This window comes from Osmerus eperlanus, chromosome 10 (genome assembly GCF_963692335.1).
Source record: "Osmerus eperlanus chromosome 10, fOsmEpe2.1, whole genome shotgun sequence".
Taxonomy (NCBI): Eukaryota; Metazoa; Chordata; class Actinopteri; order Osmeriformes; family Osmeridae; genus Osmerus; species Osmerus eperlanus.
Genome location: NC_085027.1, coordinates 8353010 through 8377179, shown reverse-complemented (window position 1 = coordinate 8377179; position 24170 = coordinate 8353010). Strand labels below are relative to the sequence as shown.

General features: G+C 48.3%; 1 protein-coding gene across 2 annotated transcripts; it reads right to left on the bottom strand.

Annotated features, from left to right (window-relative positions):
• Position 1: 1 nt before the first annotated feature.
• On the bottom strand, positions 2-22457 carry apba2b (amyloid beta (A4) precursor protein-binding, family A, member 2b). Of its 2 annotated transcripts, XM_062470939.1 has the most exons (13): positions 22324-22457; positions 11195-12870; positions 10239-10325; positions 9893-9932; positions 8300-8445; positions 6281-6316; positions 5046-5132; positions 4019-4204; positions 2966-3145; positions 2582-2794; positions 2330-2449; positions 1894-2034; positions 2-1813 (listed from the first exon to the last, which is right to left on the bottom strand). In XM_062470939.1, the coding sequence occupies exons 2-13, from the start codon at positions 12848-12850 to the stop codon at positions 1742-1744; spliced, it is 2964 nt and encodes a 987-aa protein (XP_062326923.1). In that variant the 5' UTR covers positions 12851-12870; positions 22324-22457; the 3' UTR covers positions 2-1741. The 2 variants fall into 2 exon arrangements, with proteins under 2 accessions (XP_062326923.1, XP_062326924.1); XM_062470940.1 differs by lacking the exon at positions 6281-6316.
• Between the last annotated feature and the right edge of the window lie 1713 nt (positions 22458-24170).

Below are 24170 nucleotides of genomic sequence, written 5' to 3'. Positions count from 1 at the left end.
GTTGATGTCCCCAATGTTACTTTATACACTTTCCAACTGCTGCCACAAGGGGGTGGTAAAGAATAAGAAACTTGCAACATGTTCCTTACACCGATTCTCTGGTATTCACATAGAAGAATCAGTACTGTAGAATAATGCCTTTCAATGAAACAATACAACCAAAAGACAAAACGTTCTCATCAGACACCTAAAATGTTACACTGACCCAGACACATTTCAGTGGGTTTTATTTAATGTTTTATTATCTTGTCTCATTGACGTGACACTATCTTAAGAGGCATGCACATAGATAAATGTATGGTTACGTTTTCTAATGTTCAGTACAATGAAGTTGAACCAGGAGCCTTGTCTAGTGGCCAGGCTCACTCAGTCACAGTGGGAAGCTCAGCTTTCATTCTGTCAATGCTCAAACAGGAAATGAAGATATTTTCAGTATACAGAACAGGGGGCCTTACTTGAGCACAATACTAGATGAGATTCTCTTTATTTACACACATTCTAGCAATGGCAATGGGCACAGCTCACACAACGACACACTCAACACCCACTCACAAGACGACACACTCAACACCCACTCACAAGACGACACACTCAACACCCACTCACAAGACGACACACTCAACACCCACTCATGACAACACTCAACACCCACTCACACAACGACACACTGTACACCCCCTCACACAACGACACACTCTACACCCCCTCACACAACGACACACTCAACACCCACTCACACAACGACACACTCAACACCCACTCACACAACGACACACTCAACACTCAGTCAGAACAATAGCTTCTGTTTGAGACAGAATAACTTGATAAAGTTACTGTGGTACAGTATAGCACACATAGAAAATATTCTTTCAAGTTTCAAACACTGATTTGAATTCAAAGAAGCTTAAACAATAGTTCAAACCTACTTATGTGAGAATGTGCTGTTCAACAAAATGGTTGCCAACATACATGGGGATTTAAAAAAGAGACTTGCACAACCATTACAATGACATGGTCATAGTAAGGTTGAACTTCAGTATTGCCCTCATCTGAAGGATATGGCCTTTAATCACTCGGACCTTCACCTGCTAACCTTGGTCTAATGTGATGTGGATCTGCTGAGCAAGGGGAAAGTACCCGGGTTCAATCCCAAGCCGGCTCTTTTACAGTACATCTAAACTATGATGACAGCAGTGCTGAACTGTCTCTCTGTCGAGTTCTTCTCTCCTCCGACTTCCACACCCTTATCTTTACTCTCCTCCCTTCTTTCCTCCTCTACCCCGACATTCAGTACACATTCCCCCATGACCTGCAAAATCCATCCCCCTCATTAGCACATAATATATTTACATCACCAAGAAATACAATAAAATACACAGGAAGTACGCTGACACACAGGAACTAATTACATTTATGTGGATTAAAAAAAATCAATGCATTCATTCATTCACTCACTTCCTGTTCCTCACTCAGAGGACTAACAAAGCACAGACAACAAACAAACAACAACCAATAAATAAGGTTAACATTCTCTATCTCGGAGTATGCCTGGTGTTAGAGCAGGGATTGAGGAATAATGGTAGAAGTCAACAAGTCATCAGCAGAGAAGAAGATGAAGAGAAAGAAGTCTCTTCCTGCCCACAGGAAGTGAAGCTGTCCTCGGCATGTCATTGGTCAGTCCGTCATGTCCATCAAAGTTCTTGTAACAATTCACAGATCCTCGGGAGAAGCAGAGATATCCTTATATGTACATGGGTGTCTCCTGGCCAGTTAGGAGGCGGAACATGGCGGCCGGCATTGTCTTCATGTGAATCTGAAACACAAACAAACCCCATAAGCAAGCATGGAACTGTGTGTGTTTTTGTAAGGGTGCTCCACAGGTGTGTGTCTCACCTCGCCTACAGAGTTGGACAGTGCCTGGACGATCTTCTCGTGTGCCGTGGCCACCACACTCTGGCTGTTGATCTCAATGATGCGGTGTCCTACCCTGACCCCCCCTCGCTCAGCGATGCCCCCCCTCATCAGACTGCAGATCTGGGGGAGTGACAACACACATACGACTTACTGAGTGGGTGATTGATTGATGGATTCATTGATGACTTGGGAAGACAGGAAAAAAGAGGAGGAGAGAGTGAAGCAGAAGAGAGAATGTTAATAATGCATGCATGCCACCCCACCCTCCCATCAGTGGTCAGTGTTGTCTCTGGAGGCAGAGGGTTTCATTAGACAGATCGATCTGCTGGCTAGCTGCTGACTCACTCAGAGATGACTGAGAAATGTGTGTGTGTTTGTATGTGTGTGCGTGTATGTGTGTCTGTTTGTGACCTACGATGCCATTCTGTACACTGAAGCCCAGCTGGTACTTGAGGTCGGGTCTCTTGATGAGGACAGTTGTGACGGGAGGACAGCTAACAATGTTCAGCTTCACCTGCACCTGGTTCTTCAAACCCTGGACACACGCGCACACACACACACAAAACACAACACATACACCCACACACGCAGGAACACGGAATGAGATCGGGAAGAATCATAGATAGTGAATACATCATCTATATGATGATGTATTCTCCCTGCCTACCTTGATGATGCCCTGACAGGTGGCGAGGGGCAGGCCCACCAGGCTGGTGTTGTTGATGGACATGATCTGGTCTCCGATGCTGAGCTTCCCAGAGCGGGCAGCGGGGGCGCCATTGAGCATGTTGGCCAGGATGACCGTGGGCAGGATGGAGCCCCAGCCAGACTCCACGATGACCACGCCCAGCATCTCCCCCTTCTGCTTCTCCACTAGGAGCTAGGAAGATATGCACAACTACTTCAGTGGAGGTAGATAAAGTAAAACAGAAGTCATAAATGAACAGACAGTGTGCACCCGTCAGAAAGAGGACATTTTGTGGGGATAAACAGATGGTGAAGCCCGGGTTACTGTTACATGGATCCTCCTCAGAGTCCTGGAGCTTCTTACCTCTTTACAGTTTTCCGAGTTAGAGAAGTGGATGAGGTCATCGTTGTACATTTCCTGTGTGTTGATGATGTCACTGTACTCCTTCTGGCTAAGGTCCTCAGGGTTAATGCCATTGGCTCTCAGGAACTCCTGATAGGCCACGCTGAAGGCCTGGCCAATGGACTGGGCGATCAGCTGGGCCTGGGGGACGAGCCGCAACCAACCAGGAAACAACGTCAGATGTAATCAGTGAGATATTTGATTTGTTAACAGTCTGGGAGAGAATAGCCAGTCTGTACATATTCCCCCTGCCCCTCCACATGACCCCCTACCCCCTGAGACAGACGACAGATGAGAACTGTCTCATCAGGCACAGCTAGCAGGAGAGGATATCAACCACCATGACAGGCAGTATGTGTCACCCTGGCCTCTCTTTGTGTCTGTCACAGTCTTGGTACTGTAAGTGACTGTCTCTCTCTTGTCTCTGTCACAACCCCGGCACTGTGTGTGTGTGTGCGTGTGTGAAAAGGAGAAAGAAAGGACTGCATTGCAGAAGCAGACATCTCTGGCAGGATAGTGGAGAGATATACTCAATCAGCATCCTCTTCACTCTGCTGCATCTCTGGCTGTGACCAAGGTCACATGACATGTCCTCTCCAGGTCATGTGACTCCCCCCCATCCCCCCAGGCGGCTAGCTGGTTTCAAAACCTCCCTGGCTCTCACAGCAGGAAGGGCCGTGACTTAACACTAACACCCTGTCACAACAGCTCAACAGCTCAGTGACAAGGACCAGGCCCTCTGCCCCCAGTACCATCTTGTCACCACACTCAATGTGTGTGTGTGACTTATTAGTTGGGTGGTCTAAATGGACAACTGGTGTGAGTGACCATAGCAACAGATTCTTGGCTAGCTCACATGTCAAGGTCCATGGTAGATAAAATCATTGTTCTCTCTGTCTCTCTGTCTCTCTGTCTCTCTGTCTCTCTGTCTCTCTCTCTCTCTCTCTCTCTCTCTCTCTCTCTCTCTCTCTCTCTCTCTCTCTCTCTCTCTCTCTCTCGCACACACAGACTCACGTCCTCAGACTCAAAGACGTGGCAGATCATCTTGTACTGTTTCTTGGTGTCGGGTGCCCCTGGCGTGGTCTCTATGCAGTCCTGGGAGGCGGTCCGGGGCATGCGGCGCCGAGCCATCAGGACCACAATGTTCCCAATGTCAGCGATGTACGAGATGGTACGCAACGCATTGTCCATCATCGTCTCCTGGGAGCACAACAATGTCAACACCATAATCATTAAAAACAACAACAGCAGCAGCACCGTCAACAGGTTATTGGTCACCAGACGATAATATCATTGAGTGTGTTTGTGTGTGTGGTGGATTTAAGTACGTTTAGAAAGCCTCGATCAGTAAGTCTAATGGGCTGTAAATTTGACTGTCCCTGAAGGGTCAGAACCTGACCTCTCCTTCCACACACACTAGAAGAGGGGAGAGGAGAGAGAAGAAACTGCATTGCAGCATGTTGGTGTGTGCCAGCCAGCCCACACACTGCCTGCTGTTAGGAAGACAGACAATTGCTCCAGAGCTCTAGCCAACCACACACAAACAAATGAGCATATAAGTAGCAAATCGCTACAAAAACTGACTTTGATTCAGATCTTAGAGGGACTACACAGGTTCAGGGTTATACCAGCTGAATGATGACCATGTCGGGATATAAATGATGTTATGTATCCCAATGTTAGATCCCATGCTGAAGACAGACATTTACTATATAAGGTTCATTTGTGCGCTGCTCTGTCTGCAGCCAGATGTCCACAAGCTTTTTGGCTTTGCTAAAGCGATTTCTCTCCCTCTCTCTCTTTGTCACTCGGCCTTTCTCTCCGTCTGTTTTCCCTCTCTATCGGTATCTCTTTCGGTCTCTTTTTTTCTGTCTCTCTCTCAGTCTGTGGAGACTCAAATGTGCCAGATATACACGTCACCAGATTTGATGATGATGAATAATAGCTGTCTGTGACAGTCACTGGGGGGTCGGTCTGCAAGTTAGGGTTAGGGCTGTGTGTGTCTGTGTGTGTATGTGTGTGTGTGTGTGTGTGTGTGTACCTGTGAGTCAGCATTGAGGACCTTGATCCTCTGTGTGGAGATGAACAGGTCCACCTCCGTCAGGCTCTGTCCATCTCCCTCTGGGCTCTGGAAGGACACACACAGGGAGAACATGGGTCAGAGTGCCCTCTAGAAGAACCAGGTAGCCATGCTGCTACACACACCCACAACTGGAGCCTGGTACAGTAACACACCCCAGACCTGGAGATCTAGACTACTGAACTGAATCACTGACTCGATCGCGTCTTACATGTCTGTACCTTGTCTCTTTTGTGTCTGTGTTGTGTCAGAACTGTCTATAGATGAGCATCAAAAGCAGAGAGACACAGGTGGCAACACAAGTTAGAATCATGCAAGCTACAGCTGAGAAAGCGTACATGCACAACAAATGGGGGCCATGGTGAGGGGTGAGACAGGGGAGGGGAGGGGGTGAGTCAGCAGTAAAGGCTGGACAGTGAGGGGTGAGTGTAAGGGCAGGGGGTAAGAAATGGGAAGGGGTGAGGCGGAACCGAAGGCTGGGGTCATGGGGACCTGCTTGGCACTTGGTTTCATTGCCATAGTGATGATGGAGAGTGGGCACTGCGACACGGCACAGTGAAGTATTTCTAACCCATTCCCAGCTGGCTGAGGCATGAGCGTGCCAGGTTAAATAGAGAGAGGAGAGGAGGAAAGGAGAAGAGAGGAGAGGAGGAAAGGAGAAGAGAAGAGAGGAGGAGAGGAGAAGAGAGGAGAGGAGAAGAGAAGAGAGGAGGAAAGGAGAAGAGAGGAGAAGAGAGGAGGAAAGGAGAAGAGAGGAGCATGGCAGAGCAGAACCCAACACTAAACACTTGCAGTAATCGGTGTGTCCTGCACACTAATCAAATTATGTATGATTTCTGGTAATTAATTAACATGGCTGCTGTGTGTAAAACGAGCAGATTAGTGTAAACAACACAGCATAAACATCATGAATAGACAGTTCAGCTCAAATATCCTGTACACAACTGTTGCTGTTAATGTGATAGTTGATACCCATTTGCTAATAGTTTCTAGTAACTCAGATTAGAGAGGCTGGTTGTTCTGTGGTTGTTTAGAGGCTGCTGGGATACGAAGATCCTCCAGCTCTCAGTGATGCCAGCTATCTATGACACACACATACATGCAGACACACACAGATGGCTGGGTGGAGGAAGGGGTGAGTATGGCGAAGGTGGCGGTACTTCTTTGGTATATTCAGATTGTGTATTTTTACACACCGCCTTTTTCTTGATTTTGGCAGCCTTCTGAACCCTCTGGTGGGCGTGGCCAGGCATGGCATGGGCGTGGCCAGGCATGGCATGGGCGTGGTCGGGCAGGCGGGACAGGAAGAGGCGGGGCAGGGACAGAACGGGGTCGGCAGCAAACACAGGAAGGACAGGAAGTAAAGAAGGAAGATAAGAAAGAGAGGAAAACCAAACAGCCAGAAGCATGTGTGCGACCTCTCTGCTCTGAACAGCAGAGAGAGGGAGTGAGAGGGGGAGGAATGGAGGGAGGACAAAAATGGAAACAGAAAGACAGAGAGAGAGAGAGAGAGAGATAGAAAGAGAGAGGTATAGTGAGACATACAGTGAGAGGAAAGAGAATAAGGTATAGGTCGAGAGACAGATGAAGATACATATATAGAGAGAGCAAGATGGAAAAAGACAGGAGAAGACAAACATTGACAGAGAGGTGGCACAACCATGTTTGGCTGAAACAAATCAAAACAGCAATTAGAGGGAGATAATTGCTATTTTTTCTCTATTTGGAAACATCAAATCATAACACATGCAAAAATGAGTTTGACACTGCTATTGTTCTTCCTTTTCAAACTACAGCAGAAGGCTGATTGACAGAACTGCAGATGAACACATTACAGTAGGCTACCTCTATAGATGTTGTGAGAGGCATTCCTGAGTTCTCCTTTTGAAGCTTAATGTATCAAAGATGCTCATGATAACATGACACCCTTTCAGATCACGCCAACCTCAATACAAACCGTCTGAGTTATAGAACAACCTGTTTCTAGAATGTTCAAGTTTACCGATAGAAAACAGATGACGAAAATATATTTAACGCTGTAGGCCTTTAGAACATGGTGTAACAAAGAGGGATTTATGTGAGGCAGAAAAGAAAATAGCAGAATATGCCTGTATGGATGAAGAGAGACAGAGATATATCTAGAATAAACCAGCCCCTTCATCTTCAGCAACAGTGGTCCGTCGAGAAAGGAGCTAGCAGACAGCCAGGAGTGAGAAGCTAGCAGCTAGCCAGTGGGAAGAAGCTAGTGGCTAGTTAGGAATGAAGAGCCAGCAGCCAGCTAGTGAGAAGCCAGCTGCGAGTTTGGAAGGATCAAGAGTGGGCGGTGAGCTGTTGCAACCTGAATATAAATGAGAGGCGCATCATGCCAAAAAGATGTGCATAAATTATCAAACCTTGTTAAACTGCAACACCATGTGTAATTTCCCACACAGTGTCAGTGTCGAGTCCCAGTGTCGTGCTCTCAGGGTAACGCTTTTAAAGGATGCAGGTGCAATTCAAGTTGTCTGGGTGGGATGTTGTGGTTGTTGTTGGCTTGTTATATGGTCTGGTTTTGGACTACAGCAAGTCAGGACTGTGCTGAAGAGGGTATGTGTGTGTGTGTGTGAGAGAGAGAGAGAGAGAGAGAGAGAGAGAGAGAGAGAGAGAGAGAGAGAGAGAGAGAGAGAGAGAGAGAGAGAGAGAGAGAGAGAGAGAGAGAGAGAGAGAGAGAGAGAGAGAGAGAGAGAGAGAGAGAGTGCGAGAGAGTGTGCGAGAGGGTTTAAGATGAAGGAGCCAGTTCTGCTGGCTCTGCTGAGCACCATATGGCCCATTCATCTACAGACACATGTGCTGTTCTTCCTCCTCCTCCTCCTCCTCCTCCTCAGAGAGAGGGAGTAGTCTTGTCAGACGACCTAGCTACAGTACTCGCAGAAATAATGACGTTGAAAAAAATACACCCAGGCAGTAAAGCAAAAGAAGGAGGTCGAGAGAGAGAGAGAGAGAGAGAGAGAGAGAGAGAGAGAGAGAGAGGGGGGAGAGAGGGAGAGAGAGAGAATAGAGACAGAGAAAAAAAAGAGAGAGTGTCAGAGAGAAAGAGAATGAACAGACAGATTGTGTCCCGATGAGTTGGTCCCAGGACACCGCAGGTGTGGAGAAGCTTTGAAGACTGAGTGGAGCCAGAGCCGTGTTCTCTTCCACGCCCACCCACCCCTTCCTCCCCCTTCCTCCCTCCATACCTTCACCCTGCTCACAGCCTCCTGGGCCTGCATCATGCGAATGTTCTTGGAGGGGTTCCTCTCTGACAGCAGCTGGGTGGAGCCCAGGTAGTTAGCAGCAAAGATGATCCCATCAATCAGGTCCTCTGGCTCACATGGTCCCGGCACTGGAGGGGGAGGGAGAAGGAGAAATATGATGGGATTAAATATAGAAATAAATGAGCTCCTGTATTCCTGTTCTGGCTCGGGTGTGTGAGACACAGAGACAGTGGAGGACTGGACTGGACCCTGATAGGCAGGCTGGGGGAGAGAGTGGGGGAGGTGGGGGAGAGATGGGGGGGAGTGTGGGGGGAGGTGGGGGAGACAGTGGCTGGGGGAGTGTGGGGGAGGTGGGGGGAGGTGGGGGAGAGATGGGGGGGATGTGGGGGAGAGAGTGGCTGGGGAAGTGTGGGGGAGGTGAGGGAGAGATGGGGGGAGTGTGGGGGGAGGGGTGGAGAGAGTGGCTGGGGGAGTGTGGGGGAGAGATGGAGGGGAGTGTGGGGGGAGGTGGGGGAGAGAGTGGCTGGGGGAGGTGAGGGAGAGATGGGGGAGTGTGGGGGGAGGTGGGGGAGAGAGTGGCTGGGGGAGTGTGGGGGAGGTGAGGGAGGGATGGGGGGGAGTGTGGGGGGAGATGGGGGAAAGAGTGGCTGGGGGAGTGTGGGGGAGAGATGGGGGGAGATGGGGGGGAGCAGCAGAGGTTTATCCATGTGGGATATGGAGATGAAGACTCTAAAATACCCCCACCCAGGGACTCATCTGAAAGAGCTTGGAAGGGGGAGGAACAGGCAGCCAGAGAAACAGGCAGTCAGAGGAACAGACGACCAAACAACCAGCTCAGAACATTGGGTCTCCTCTCATAATATGCTGTATATGTGAAGAACAACCTGACTTTACCAACCAAGTGGAAAAAGAGTATAACTACTCTAAATCGAATTTACATTAATTAAATTAGAGTTTAATTGAGTTTAGTGTATATTAATGTAGTTCTACATAATTTGAATAGTACTTAAAATATACAGATTGTGTGTATTCACATACTTATTGACAAATGTAATACATTAGGTATGTTTCAAATTATAGTTTGTATTTATACTTTAAGTACAACATGTTTTGGCTTGGGCAGAGTCTTAGCTGAAACATTCCTCCGCCTGTCTGTATCTGTGGTACTGAACAGATCCCCCTCCTTCTAATCATATACACCACCTGCATCTAAACAGCTGGAATCATCTCACCAGTTCTACCCCACCAGTCCTTCTGTACTCACCAGAGATCAGGGTAATCACCAGTCCTCCTCTACTCACCAGAGATCAGGGTAATCACCAGTCCTCCTCTACTCACAAGAGATCAGGGTAATCACCAGTCCTCCTTTACTCACCAGAGATCAGGGTAATCACCAGTCCTCCTCTACTCACCAGAGATCAGGGTAATCACCAGTCCTCCTCTACTCACAAGAGATCAGGGTAATCACCAGTCCTCCTCTACTCACCCGAGATCAGGGTAATCACCAGTCCTCCTCTACTCACCAGAGATCAGGGTAATCAACAGATAGGACAGACAGCTGAGATTGAGACTCACCATCCACAAAGCTGGGGAATGCCGCCGCCTTCTTAGTTTGCTGCAGAACAAATAAACAAAGCAATAGAAAAGAGTCATAGATGGTGATGAGACTGGCTGAAGCACAGCAGGAGAGAGATCACCAAGACCAAGAGCCACTTCCTGTCTGTGGACCATATCAAACCAAAACAAACATAAAGACACAACACCAACAACCACTCTGCAGCTTCACTCTCAGAAGGTTTCTGAGTTACAAAGTGGAATATTTAAAACAGGCTAGGGATGCAGCTAAGAGTGTGACAGTGGATGTACTTTACTGTACGTGTGTGTGTGTGTGTGTGTACATGAGTGTCTGAGTGCATCTAACCTCTGGAGTGTTGTTGTTCTCCAAAGGAAGGTTGAGATCGGAACGATTTTGCTTTCTGGTTGGCTGCTGCTCTGGGCCGTTGGTCACCTGACGAGGGGGGCGGGAGGGGTTACATCATGACCTCAGCATCGAAACACAGAGCCCTAACTGGGTGCAGATGCAGAACAGTGACGGTCACCCTATAAATAACTGTTATAGTTCTATAGCTGGTACTACTCTCGTGCCCTGCCCTACTCAGTCTGACCCAGTACCACACTGCTACGCTAGCTACATCAGTTACCGCGCATACACACACGTGCATGCTACGAAGCAGGTGTGTGTCTCAGCATGGGCCCTCAGGAGACTGCCACTCACCATCTGTGGGCTCTTCACCTCCTCCTCTCTCACTCTCCTCTTCCTCTACTAAGAATGGTGCTATGTACCGTATTTCTTCGAATAAACGCCGCAGCGTTTATTAAATAACGTTAATTTTCGAGGGCGGCGTTTAATTAGTAAGGGTGATCTTGTGAATTGTAGCTGCAGTGCAGCCATAGACAACTTTGTTGCTGGCATTGTGACAAATGAATCATGCTGCTAAAAACACAGGTTTCATTTACTACCACTGACCTCCTTGTCTATTCTTTGTCTATGAGTGCGGCAACTCCCTTTCTCATTGGCTATCAATTAGGTGTGCGTTGGCAGTACAACTGTCTCAAATACAGATGTTCTACATTGTGTAGAAATCTGAAGCAGCATACCTAAATGTTCATACACGTTAGCTTTCAAACAGAAAGTTATGTAGGCCCTACATGTGTAATAAATACTGGGGTTGAATTTAACCAATTAAATAACCGTTTTCAGATTTTTTTGGTGCGCTGTTTATTCGAGGGCGGCGTTTATTCGAGGGCGGCGTTTATTCGAAGAAATACAGAACTTGTGCTATGTAGTTCTATACAACTGTGATGTGCGCTTCTGACCTGTTCCTGGGCCCGGTGTGGACGGTCTTCAGGGGTACTCGCCCGCACCTTGAAGCCCCTCTGAAGGTCTGGGTTGTTGTGGCGTGTGGAGGGCAGGTTCAGGGACTTTGGCCGGCTGTCGTGGCGGTGGGGCGGCGGGTAGGGGCCGGGGGCAGGAGAGGGTTTGGCAGGGGGTAGTGCAGGGGGAGGGTAGTTAGCAGGGGCGGAGTCGTGAGCCAGCTCCTCTGGGCTGTGGTCGGTACCACTGCTCAGACTGCCCATACTCATACTCATCTTGATCTCTGCCACAATCAGGTCAATGTCCTCCTCAGCCTCCTCCCCCATCTCCCCTCCTTCCCCCACCTGCCTCCCCCGGTATGGGGACACACCCACACAGTTCCCATTGGCCTCTGGGACGTAGTAGTCCTCTGTGTAGCCCCGCCCCTCTCCCTCCTCCTCCTCTTCATTGGGAAGGTACTCCTCGCTCTCCTCTTCCTCCTCCTCCTCCCTGGGCGGGGTCTGCTGCATAGGGGCGGGGCTTGGATGGTGGTGGTCCAAGACTGGCTCAGGCCGTCCATCGTAGATCTGTTGATCTGCATCCTGTTCCACCACCTCACAGCGTACTTCCCCCTCCTCCTCCTCCTCCCCCTCTCGGTCCACCCACTGCTCCCTCACCTCAGCCTCTTCCTCCTCCTCCCCCTCTCCCTCGACCCACTCCTCTCTCACCTCCTCCTCCTCCCCCCCTCCCTCGACCCACTCCTCTCTCACCTCCTCCTCCTCCCCCTCTCCCTCGACCCACTCCTCTCTCACCTCCTCCTCCTCCCCCTCTCCCTCGACCCACTCCTCTCTCACCTCCTCCTCCTCCCCCTCTCCCTCAACCCACTCCTCTCTCACCTCCTCCTCCTCCCCCTCTCCCTCGACCCACTCCTCTCTCACCTCCTCCTCCTCCCCCTCTCCCTCCTCTTCCACCCACTCCTCCCTCAACTCATCATCCCCCCCTCGTCCCTCCTGCACCCAGTGCTCTACAACCTCCCCCACCTCCCTCTCCTCGCCCTCCCCCTCCTCCCACTCTTCTACAGCCTCCTGACATTCGTCTGTGTCTGCAACAGGTTCCACCGCAGCCCTGCAGTCGCCACGGCTACAGTCCCCTCTGCTACAGTCGCCGCGGCTACAGTCCACGCTCTCCATGTAGGAGTCGTCTTCGGGACAGTAGCGGATGTAATAGGTCACACCCTCGTCCTCCTCCGCCAAGCCTTCATCGTAGTCTTCCTCCTCGTCCGATGTGTTGTTGACGTAGTCAGAGCTGGAGTCTCCGTCCAAGCTGTCCGCTCGACCACGGAAGTCTGAGTGGGCGTGGTCGTGGGCGTGGTCATGGTCGTGGGACTGCTCACACTGGTGGTCAGGTGTAGAAGGAGTGGCCGGCCGGTGGGCTGTCAGCTCTGCATCCAATTGGCCACAGTAATGTGGCTCTGCCCCTTCATCTGGTTGGACATGGGCCTGATCATGTGAGTCTTTAGGATACGAAGCTGGGTGGGACCGCACGGGTAGCTTCCTGTCATGTGACTCTGAAGGGAAGGGGGCGGGGCAGGGCCGGGGGAGAGGCTCAGCCATACTGCTTCCTCCCTGATTCGTTCCTGGCCTCTTCCTGTGAGCCATGATATGCTGTTTACAGGCCATGCATGGCTACCGTCACAGTCCTGACAAACACAAAGAAACAGGCATTAATAACTAGGCTGCACACACACACGTACACACACATTGACTCCGTCTGCATCTCTTTCTTTCCCTTTGACAGACCGATCCATTACCACTATTGAGTTGGACAGCTTCTCATTTACTTACACACCCAGATGCTTACTAGGCAATACTACGAGTCCCATAATGCAACACCTCACTCAATATATCCCCACTGGGTTGGACAAAAGCCTGACACTGTGCCAGAAACAATGAGAAGCATCTTGAGAGTGTGTGTGTGTGTGTGTGTGTGTGTGTGTGTGTGTGTGTGTGTGTGTGTGTGTGCGTGTGTGTGTGTGTGTTTGTGTGTGTGTGTGTGGGGGGGGTGCTGGAGGGAAGTCAGAGGTTGGCAGATGAGTCAAACAATTGACCCTCTGGTATCCAGAGAGACAACCATACACCTGGGAGCTCTGTCCTGTCTATTTCTCTTGTTCTTTCTTTACACAATACTAGCAGCTAGGCCAGTACAGGGGGACCCAAAGTCAGGAGAAAGAGAGAGATAGGGAGGGGGAAGATAATAAGATTATTTTGGGTGCTTCTTCATACAAGCCTCTGAAACAATTCAACAATCTCATTAAAAAGTTATCAGACCACAGAAAGATAGCACAAATCGTGAGGAAAGCTATTACAGAGGACACACAGAGTTGAAGCATATTGTCAGGACATATTACATTAGGTGTCAATGCAGCAGTTTTAGCAGTCCCAAAGTGTTTCACATTGACACATTCAACTGGGCCTTCTCAATCCATCCATCCATCCATCCATCCATCCTGTCTTTCCCATAATATCTTTTTCACCCATCCATCCATCCTCCTTTTCTCTCTTTTACTTTCTCTCATTTATCCATTCACTAAGCATTGCTCAGCGCCATCGCCAGCAGTTGCTCGTGACAACAGCTCTCTGAGGAGTTTGTTGTTGCTTTTCACAGCCCATCTCTCTTTCTCTTCTTCTCCCTCCATAATTACGCTTTCCATCACAGTGATTACAATGGCTAATTACCCTCGCACGGGCCTGCACAAAAAGGCTCTCCCCCCACACATGAACACTCTGCCGTACATACCTCTTTCAGTGTGTGATTGCGGGGTGGGGCCATGCCTGGAGGACAACAAGACTGCAGCTAGACTTGGAGGTCGCTAGCTCACAGACACACACAAACCTACACGTTATGAACAAAGGCTGTCTTCTTCAACCCACAGGCTAAAGGTACAATAGTGAATTTAACAACCACAATGGACAGCCTTCCACAGGCTATTTCCCCCACCCCCCCACTGGCCCTTTTCTCTCCTTTATCGTCCCCTTCTTGCATTGTTCTCCATGTTCTCCCTCCTTCTCCCCTTCATCCTCAACGCACCACAACCAGGCCACACCCTTCCCTCCCCCTATCCCTGTGAGAGATTGAATGGTAACTAAGGGTAACAGCCTCTCCTGGGGACCAGTGACCTTTCACCTCCTCGGTTTTCCTGGATGAGTCCATCTCTCCCTCCACGTCTGGATTAAGGCTGATTATTCCACAGTGTTACTATGGCAATGTACTACCACTCACATGGTGTGTGACTGTATATTTACATATGTGTAACATACGTGTACAACATTTTTGCAAGTATAAATTTGACGCGTAAATCAACATGTTTCCTAACCAGAATGTCCTCAATGTCCCCAGATGTCTGCTTTGTTTGGGACAGGCTGCACATTTCACACACTTGACAGGTTGTATTGAATCTGAATACATTACCATGTGAATGAGAATGGACCTGCCACAACACACATGCATTTACACACACACACACACCAGTACATACACAACAACTCGCAAACACAAACACACACTAGCACAAACACACACCAGCTCACACACACCAACAGGCATACACGCACACATCCCAGCACAAAAGTTGTCCCACCAGCTTAGTGATTCGACAAAATCATAATAAAACAAACAGAATCATCTTTATTTGCTGATACCAGACCAGCATGCCGGTGTTCGTGTGTTGACAAAGTGAGTGTCTGGTGTGTCCATGTCTCTACCATCTGCCTGTCTCAGAGAGCCACTTGCATGCTCACAGCAGCAATGACAGCCTGTAAGGTTAGAACTGCCTGCATTTAATAAAGCTCATAACATGGTTGAGGTGAGTCTGAAGAACCTCCTCATGGATAATACACAATGGGCAACTGTTAAACCACAAAATCAAGATAAAATTTCACTACAGTGTCAACAGCCCGTTTGTATCTGGGTATTTAACGCAACATAGCTAATTGGTGCAAATGGGAGGGTAATTATCAGCTAACAGTGGTTTGATTTAAAATCCCCCTCGCCTGCATCCCAACAGGACGTCTTAATCTCTTCCTTCCTGTGCAACACCAGGCTCATGTTACATTTGCTCTCTGTTTCTCTCGAGCTCTCTCGGAAAACAGCATTTGAAAAGAGCTGAACAGGACAGAACAGGACCGGGTAGATTAGAAACAGGACAGAGCATCGCAGAGTAGCGCCTCCATCTCTCATTTTCTCTCTCTCTCTTTCTCTCTGTGCTGCACTCTCTGCCTCAGAGGCCTAGAGAATACTAATGCCTTTGCCCGCATACTGGAGGCCATTGTTCACACTAAGGAGAAGTGGGGAGAGAAGAGGAGAGGAGAAAGATCTGTCTTTATTCCCAGGCTGTAGCTTGAAATGTTCTAATCATCACCTGAAGACAGAGCAGAGGAAGACAGCAACACACACGGCAACGCTGCACACACAATGACAAAAACCTTGAGCTGTTATTGATTCCATCTCCCCCGCAATCAATGTCATTAGTGGTGTGTGTGTGTGTGCCGTGGTGACACAGCTGGAGCACAGCTGAATCAGAGAGTGGTGTGGTCGCATGAATAATGCCCTCTAAAATGGTCAGACGAGCCCAGAGAGGTGCACACACGCACACACACACACTCCTGTTGAACCTAGCTGGCCGATGCCTTACAACCCATCATAATGACTTGCTTTATGAAGCATGTCTTAGTCATTAAAGAGTGAATTAAAGTACTTGACCACAGTCAGCTGGAATCAATCGAGCCAGACTAGTGAGACAGTAAACTGGGTGGGTCTGCTTTAGCTGGCTCTGCTGTATGAGGGTCTGCTCTAGGTGGGCTGCCCCCCAGCCCTATGCTTGAGGTCCCAGATCCCATGGCTGTTTCAGAGCTGTTTCAGGGCTGTTTCGGACTGTTTCAGGGCTGTTTCGGACAGTTTCAGGGCTGTTTCGGACTGTTTCAGGGATGTTAAACTCCTCAGCAGGAAGCAGGTCCAGAGGCACAGCGCCGGCAGGGAGTTCCCATGGAGACCAGAGTGATGCTAGAGGGAGGTTTCTGGTCAATCAGAACACGGATGGATGCTAACACGCACACACGCATTGCACACATACATACACACACATCCACCTTTTTTCACAGGTCTGATCAAAACCACACACACAGACACACAGGCACTCAGGCACACACACACTGCCCTACCAGATGTCACCCTTTTGGAGGCTTTCAGAATCAGCCCAAACCCAAATTGCACTCAATAACATGACGTTGATGCTGGCACAGTTCCAGTAATCATGGCTTAGGCTCAGAACTCACAGAAAGAGAACACTGAAATTGCAGCTCCCAGTCCACCCTCCTGCCTCCAATCCATCCCTACCCTGCCACCCGTCACCTCTAAAGTGGAGAGGACAGCATCACCTTCCCACAATAATGTGCTATAATTATAAAACCGCTTATCAGAAAGCAATGATGTGTGATTGGTTTGTTCACACTTCCATGGTTAGTGATGAGTGGCTAATACGTCCGTAGTTAGTGATTGACTGGTTGATACCTCCATGGTCGGGAATTGTGGTCAAGTCATGTGTGAGGGTTTCTTTGTCCCTTCAAGTGAAATCAAAACTGATCATGTAATACAGATACGTGTCCCTAGCCATGTGTGTGTGTGTGTGTGTGTGTGTGTGTGTGTGTGTGTGTGTGTGTGTGTGTGAGACTGTGACCAGCCTTGCTTTTATGGTAGTGTGTCGGTCAGTGATCCTATGATGGATACAGGATTACACAGCTCAGATCCAATCCCCTTACATCACCCTAAACCTAACATCCACCATTATCAAGAATCTTTCCTACAACTCCCACCAGGTCAGTCTGTTGAGTGACAGGATAGTAGTCTCTCCAGTAACACTAAATACACTCTTCTCCTCCTCTTCTCCTTCTCTCTCCTTTTCTCCCAGTCCCTCCATCTTTCTTCCCCCAGCTCCCTCTCCTCTCTCTTCCTCTCTCCCCCCACCTCTCCTTTCTCCCTCCATTATCTCCTTCCTCTCTCCTCCTCCTCTCTCGACACACTACCTCCTCTCTTTCCAACTCTCTCTCCCCCCTCTCTGTCCTTCTTCTCTCTCCTCGTTCTCTCACTTTCCTCCCTCTCTCGCCCCTCTCTACCAGCAGTGTAAATAAGAGATGAGCAGCAGCAGCTCTAGAGAGGTTTGCAGTTCTGCTGTTGTTTCTGCTGCTCTTTCTCCACCCTACACAACTTCAAAGACATATCCCCCGACACCTTGGTCCTCCTCCCTCCTCCTCCTCCCTCCTCCTCCTCCCTCCTCCTCCTCCTCCTCCTCCTCCTTCCTCCTCCTCCTCCTCCTCCTCATCCTCCTCATCCCTCCTCCTCCTCTTCTGTTAGGCTAGCACAAGTCCCATCTTCTCGTCCTATCAGGAGAGGAGAGGACAGTTTTCTCAAGAGAGACTCCTCAAATAAACGCTGATTTCAACGACAAAGACAACATCTACCGAGATGATGTGTCTGAATGTAAGATGAGAATCCCTCTCTAAGCTCCTTCTTACCCATCCAACCTCCCCTTCCTTTGTTCCCCTCACCTCTCCCTCCGTCTCTCTCCTCTCACTCATTTAACCACCACTCCTTCCTCTCCTTACGTGCCTCCCTCCTTCTTTCCTCCCCTCCTCTCTTCGCTTTCCCCTCCTCCCCCCTCCCTCCCTTGTTTCTTCCGTGCAAGAGAGGAAGATGGCGTGTGGCTACTGAGAGCATGTTTGTTTTGGTGACTCCCAAAGGCCCAAAGGTTGCCCAGTCTAACCAACAGGTTCCTCCGCGTCACACACAAATACCCACAAACAATGGCAACACAATTATATAAATCTAGTTATTTAGGGTTCTCTAGGGTTATGGTGGTTTCTGCAGGGTTGGGGTCCAGGTGAGATGACCTGAAACACAGAAACAGACCCAGAAAAGTGGGAAATGAGAAAAGGAAAGAGAACAGTTTGAGAAAATATTGAAAGAGGGCTGTTCTGTGTGGAGTGGTGGAGTACTGAACACTGTCTGACAATGAATGAGATTCAGATTCAATACCACTTCTGCCATCGAAGAAGGGAGGCGGGGGGGGGGGGAGTATCTATCTCCATCTCTGACTTTCTCTTTGACTTTGTATCTCTCTGTCTCTCTGTCTTTCTTACATTGGTCTGTCTGTCTCTCTCTCTTTCAAAAAAACAGTCTCATAATCTGCCAGTAACACTAGACCAGACAGAACCTGATGAGGCGTTGTTTGATCTGAACAGCCCACACACACACATACACACACACATACACACACACATACACACGAAGGATCTGAGGAGAGGAGATACCGGCTCTGCCGACTGACTCAGCCTCCCCAGAGAGAGAGAGAAAGCAAGAGAGAGAGAGAGAGAGAGAGAGAGAGAGAGAGAGAGAGAGAGAGAGAGAGAGAGAGAGAGAGAGAGAGAGAGAGAGAGAGAGAGAGAGAGAGAGAGAGAGAGAGAGAGAGAGAGACAGAGACAGAGACAGAGACAGAGACAGAGACAGAGACAGAGACAGAGACAGAGACAGAGACAGAGACAGAGAGCGATAGAAGGCTGGTTATGAGAACATACTGCTTGTTAGAACAGTAGATGGGAAGCTGGAATCTCTAAACACTCTACAATCAAACAACTGCTGGTTCTACACACGTTCATACAGATGTACTGTATCCTTCATGATAGTGATAGAGTTGTGTTAGATATTGTGTTCGTTGGCTGTATGTGCGCCTGCCTGTGTTTGCATGTGTGTGTGCCTGTATGTGTGAGTGTGTGTCTGTGAATAGGTTGTCTGTATGTTTATGTGCGTGTGTGTGTCTGCGTGTGTGCGTACAAGTGTGTATGATGAGATCTAAATCTCAGTTGACAGCCAGGGTTAGGTCTGGGGCAGTGACATGCTGACAACAGAACACAGCACCCAATCTGAAAGTCATCCTGTCTTCATTAAGCACCTGCTATATGGTCACTATCATTGGGATTCAGGAGCTGCAGTCTCGTCACCACGGTAGCGGAGACAACAGAAAGGTCATGGCAGGTTCCAGAACAGCCAGTAGAATGTTCTATGGGACATTCTGACCATCCCTTCATAAGGATGCTGAATGAAGCTTAATGTTCATCATCCTCAGCTGCTACTGATAGGACTGTGTCAGCTACACACACACACACACACACACACAGAGAGAGACAAAGAGATAGTGATTTCAGTGGGAGGCTTTCTGAATGACAAACGTCAGATGGGTGAAACATTACGGACAGACAGTAGGACCTCTCTCCTAGCATCTTCTCCTCCGCCCTCCTTCCACCCGTTCGTCACCCACCCTCTTTCTATCTCTCCTCCTCTGACTATGTGTGTGTGTGTTTGACTCTTCCAGAGATTTATGTCATTTTAGGAGTCCTTGACCCTCACACAAAACTGAACACCTCAGCAGAACAGCCTCACATACACACACACACATACACACATGCCGCACAAAAAATACACTCATTCACACAAACCACACACAGACACACACACAGACGCACACACACATACACACACATTTACTCAAACAAACACCTCAGCAGTCTGGTTTCAGCACATTCAGCGAGGGTGCAACCTCATGCCCTGTTGTCACACTTTCCTCCAAGAGAACACACCCCTCTCCCTGAGCCACACCCTTCTCTCCTCCCAGAGACCACACCCCTCTCCCTGGGCCACACCCTTCTCTCCTCCCAGAGACCACACCCCTCTCCCTGGGCCACACCCTTCTCTCCTCCCAGAGACCACACCCCTCTCCCTGGGCCACACCCTTCTCTCCTCCCAGAGACCACACCCCTCTCCCTGGGCCACACCCTTCTCTCCTCCCAGAGAACACACCCCTCTCCCTGGGCCACACCCTTCTCTCCTCCCAGAGACCACACCCCTCTCCCTGAGCAACACCCTTCTCTCCTCCCAGAGACCACACCCCTCTCCCTGGGCCACACCCTTCTCTCCTCCCAGAGAACACACCCCTCTCCCTGGGCCACGCCTTTCAGTCATACTGCAAGACAACAAGTCTTCAGGTGTAGGGTGACCCCAGCAATTAAAACAAACACCTCACAAATCTCCAGTATACAGGTACAGTGAGTGTTGATGATAGTCAGACAGGCTGTAATATACAGCTGAAAGCTATGTGTATGAGGACCAATATTTATCATGTTCAATATCCTAGTTACACACCACCCAGGGTCTCTTCTACCCCATGAGCCCTGCACAGACCTCTGAGGGGCACACAGTCCCACTGTCAGAAGGAAGGAGGAAACTAGTAGAGGAAAAAGAAAAGGAAAAGAGAGGAGAAGAGAGGAACATAATGTGAAGATGAGGACAGAGGAGAGTAAGAAGAGGCATGTGACTCACATCGTGGGAGTATGTTAGCTAATCACTGGCACAGAGCAGCATCTTTCTCCTGTCCTCTCCTCCTCTCCTTCCCTTGCCTTCACCAGCTGCTAATTCCTTGATAGTTGGAGCTTCTCTAGATAATTGACTGGGGAGTAAAGTGTCATCCAGAGTGGATCTATAAATACGCTCCCAGCAGCCCTCGCTCAGCGACAGGCTTGGTGTTCCTGCACATTATCAGGATCTTCAGCAGGACTGAGGAGACACTGCTCCCTGCCAACGCCAACCTCCCCCCTGCTATCGACTTTTGCTCAGCCTGATCAAGCGGGAATGCTGCCTTCTGATCAAACAAAACAGCTATACAGAGCTGTACTGATGCCATGCCATCCTCTTTCATGTTGCTATTACGCAGAGATGAGCAGTTCTAGAACCGGTCCACTGGAACATGGATCTGGTTGTATGGTTGTTGGATGTTGTCCCCAGGATCAGACATGGATACAGTTAAAAACATTGTCACCAAGGTTTCAAGATGTTGTCTCTACAATGCAACAGGACAATATAATTTACTAATGATTAAACTCAATCGTTTTGGTCAAAACAAGTCACTTATGGTGAACAAGCCACTAAAGTGGAGCTAAAAAGATCATTCCCCCTCCCTCCAAAAACCCACTCAGCAGCTGTTTACGTAACTGAGGACCATCAACAACACAAACTACCTGGGGGGGTGTGGAGTCCCCTGTGAGGTTCCTCCTGAGGCCAAGAGAATAAACTTCAGTATGATCGCTTCCGAGAGGAGGGGAAAGGAATGGAGGGTAGATGAGTGGACTTGCATATACAGACAAGAAATGACATGATTACTCTATTGTCACTAATGAAGCTGTGTTTCTGCATAGCTGTTTCAGAAGTCGGACCAGCAAGGCAGACAGAGCAGAACTAGTGGCCTGCTGGAGCTGCCTCGACAGGCTGGCTGGTGGCTGAGAACAGACACAAGACACACAAACAGTCGACATAAGGCTCTCACTCTGGCTCAGAAGAGAGAGACAGAGACAAAGGGAGATAAAGGGAGGGAGGTAGAGAGAGATGAGCAGAATAAGACAAATAGAGGTAAAGTGGCACAAAGAGAAGCAGAGAGCGAGCAATAGCAAGGGAGAGTATGTCGCGTGGGGGTGGTTGACAAAGAGAGAGAGAGAAAGAATGAGAGAGAGAGAGAGAGAGAGAGAGAGAGAGAGAGAGAGAGAGAGAGAGAGAGAGAGAGAGAGAGAGAGAGAGAGAATAACACATATAGAGAGGGAGAGAATAACAGAGAGAGAGGAAGAGAATGACAGAAAAAGATAGAGATACAGAGAAAAAGATAGTAGAGAAAGGGAGAATCCCTATATTGTTATTGGACAGACAACTCCCAGTATAGGAGTAATGGATGTCCAGAATTTACACACATTTACATCATCATACAACAACCACGTAAACATAAATATTCCAGATACTCCAGGCTCAATTGTCATACAAAGACCATTTCATGTGTTATATTTGTAGCTATGGAATATATTATCTGAAAAGTGTGTGGTGATGAGGGGAAAATCCATCAGGTATCACTGGCTGTTTATATTGGCTGGTTTCATACCCTGGCTGGTTGTTCGATAACCGGGATGGTTGAACTCGAAGATGCTCTAAGAATGAAAAATCACGCATATTTGGTCGCAACAAACAGTAGACTACATCTCTCCATGGATAAATACAGCAAGCATCTTACCTGTAGATGTGAGCTGGGTTTTGTATGCTAATATCGATTGGGTCACCTCCCTTACTTGTACCGTGAAAAACGGATGCTGCATCCAAGAAGCGATCGCACAAGCTCGCATCACTCGACGCATCACACGGAGAGCGAACCACTGAAAATGCCCCGGAATATGAACAGCACAGACTCACACGGAATCAGCCCCGAAACGTGTATGAATACGCCCCACTGCGGTGGACGGTAGAGTGGCGACGGCGGCAGCGGTTACAACAGCAGCAGCGGCTGTGGCAGTTACCACCTACCCATCACGACCAACGAGATATAGGCATTAGCCTACTCATACATTTGATTTCCACGGTACTGATTTAATAATCAAATGGTTTAAACGTTAATTTCAGTCATTTGGTTTAATCACTGAAATATGGAATGTGGAAACATATTAATGAAATAGCTATGTTTTATGACTCCAGCCTAACCTAGACTGTTTTCAAACCAGAATTCACGTTGAAGAGGGCAGGCCCGGTCTATACCTATTGCAGCTGACAAAGACCTTGCGGTAAAACAGAAGGGCAGTGTGTGCTGATTATCCTCATATTAGGCTTTCCTCTCACTCTGAAACGGAAGAGAAACAGAAAGAGAGACACTTGTCTCTTTAAAGAGAAGTGAACCCTGATTGTCACATAAATGGCTCTACTTCTCTGGAAACAACAGCTACGAGAACAATGATTATGACTGCTCTAATCTGAGGTAATAATCCCGGCTAAAATACCGTGGAGTGATTTTGCAGATGGGTAATCATGTATCCAATGGTCCTAAATTACGTTATCTGAGCAGTGATCTCACTGCTTCATGTCTGTGACCACAGACAGTGGCAAAACCAGAGTTTTAGATATGGGGTGGCCAAGGGGTGGCCATGGCTAGGGGGTCCTTTGACCATGACAGAAAATCTGTGTGTAACCCTATCCTGGCATCTAAGGATCTTGAATGAATCATATGATTGACGATTAGAGGTAGAAATGATAATTCACTTAACCCTGAGTTCTTCAATGTGGTTAGTGTGATCCACTAGGGTTACTTTATGAGGGGCCGTTTAGGAAATAATTCAGACTGTCCTTACACAAACACATATGAAACACATACACATTTACATATGAAACATACACACACATTTATACTACTGAAAACTCACATCCACATATGTGAAATCTTCGCATAGATACATGAAACGCATTCACATTCACATGTGAAATGTTCACACGCAGTCATACTACTGAAAACTTACATACACATCCATATGAAATGCTTGCACAGACGCATGTGAAACACATTCACACACTCATTTATGAAACGCTCAAGTCTTATAAGGATGAGTAAGAAGCTTTGAGAATGTAAGAGTGTGAGAACATTTTCACTATATCCAGAAGACATTTCAGTATATCCGAAAGTCAGTTCAGTATATTCGGAAGGGATTTCAGTATATCTGGAAGTCAGTTCAGTAGTTTAGCAATTTTACAGAAACAGGAGGAAAATAGCTTTAAACTAGAACGAAAATGTTTAAGTACTGGGTGACCAAACACACAGATCGAGAAAAAGTAAAAACAGCAAGGTTCTGGAATTTGATTAAGTGCTTAGATTTTTTGCTGTCGCTTCATTTCTTGGCAAGACACAATAAAGCCCTGCCCTGAAATGCACCCCCCATGTAATTTATGTTCTGTATATTCCAGCATCAAATGATTCTTACTGTACATTGAGGGGAATAGTATGTAACCAGAGTAAGTTTCATGCATGTGGCACTTTCTAGTCAGAGTTAGCATGGGGTGCATTTCCTGGCAAGACCGAATACAGTCCTACCCTGAAATGCA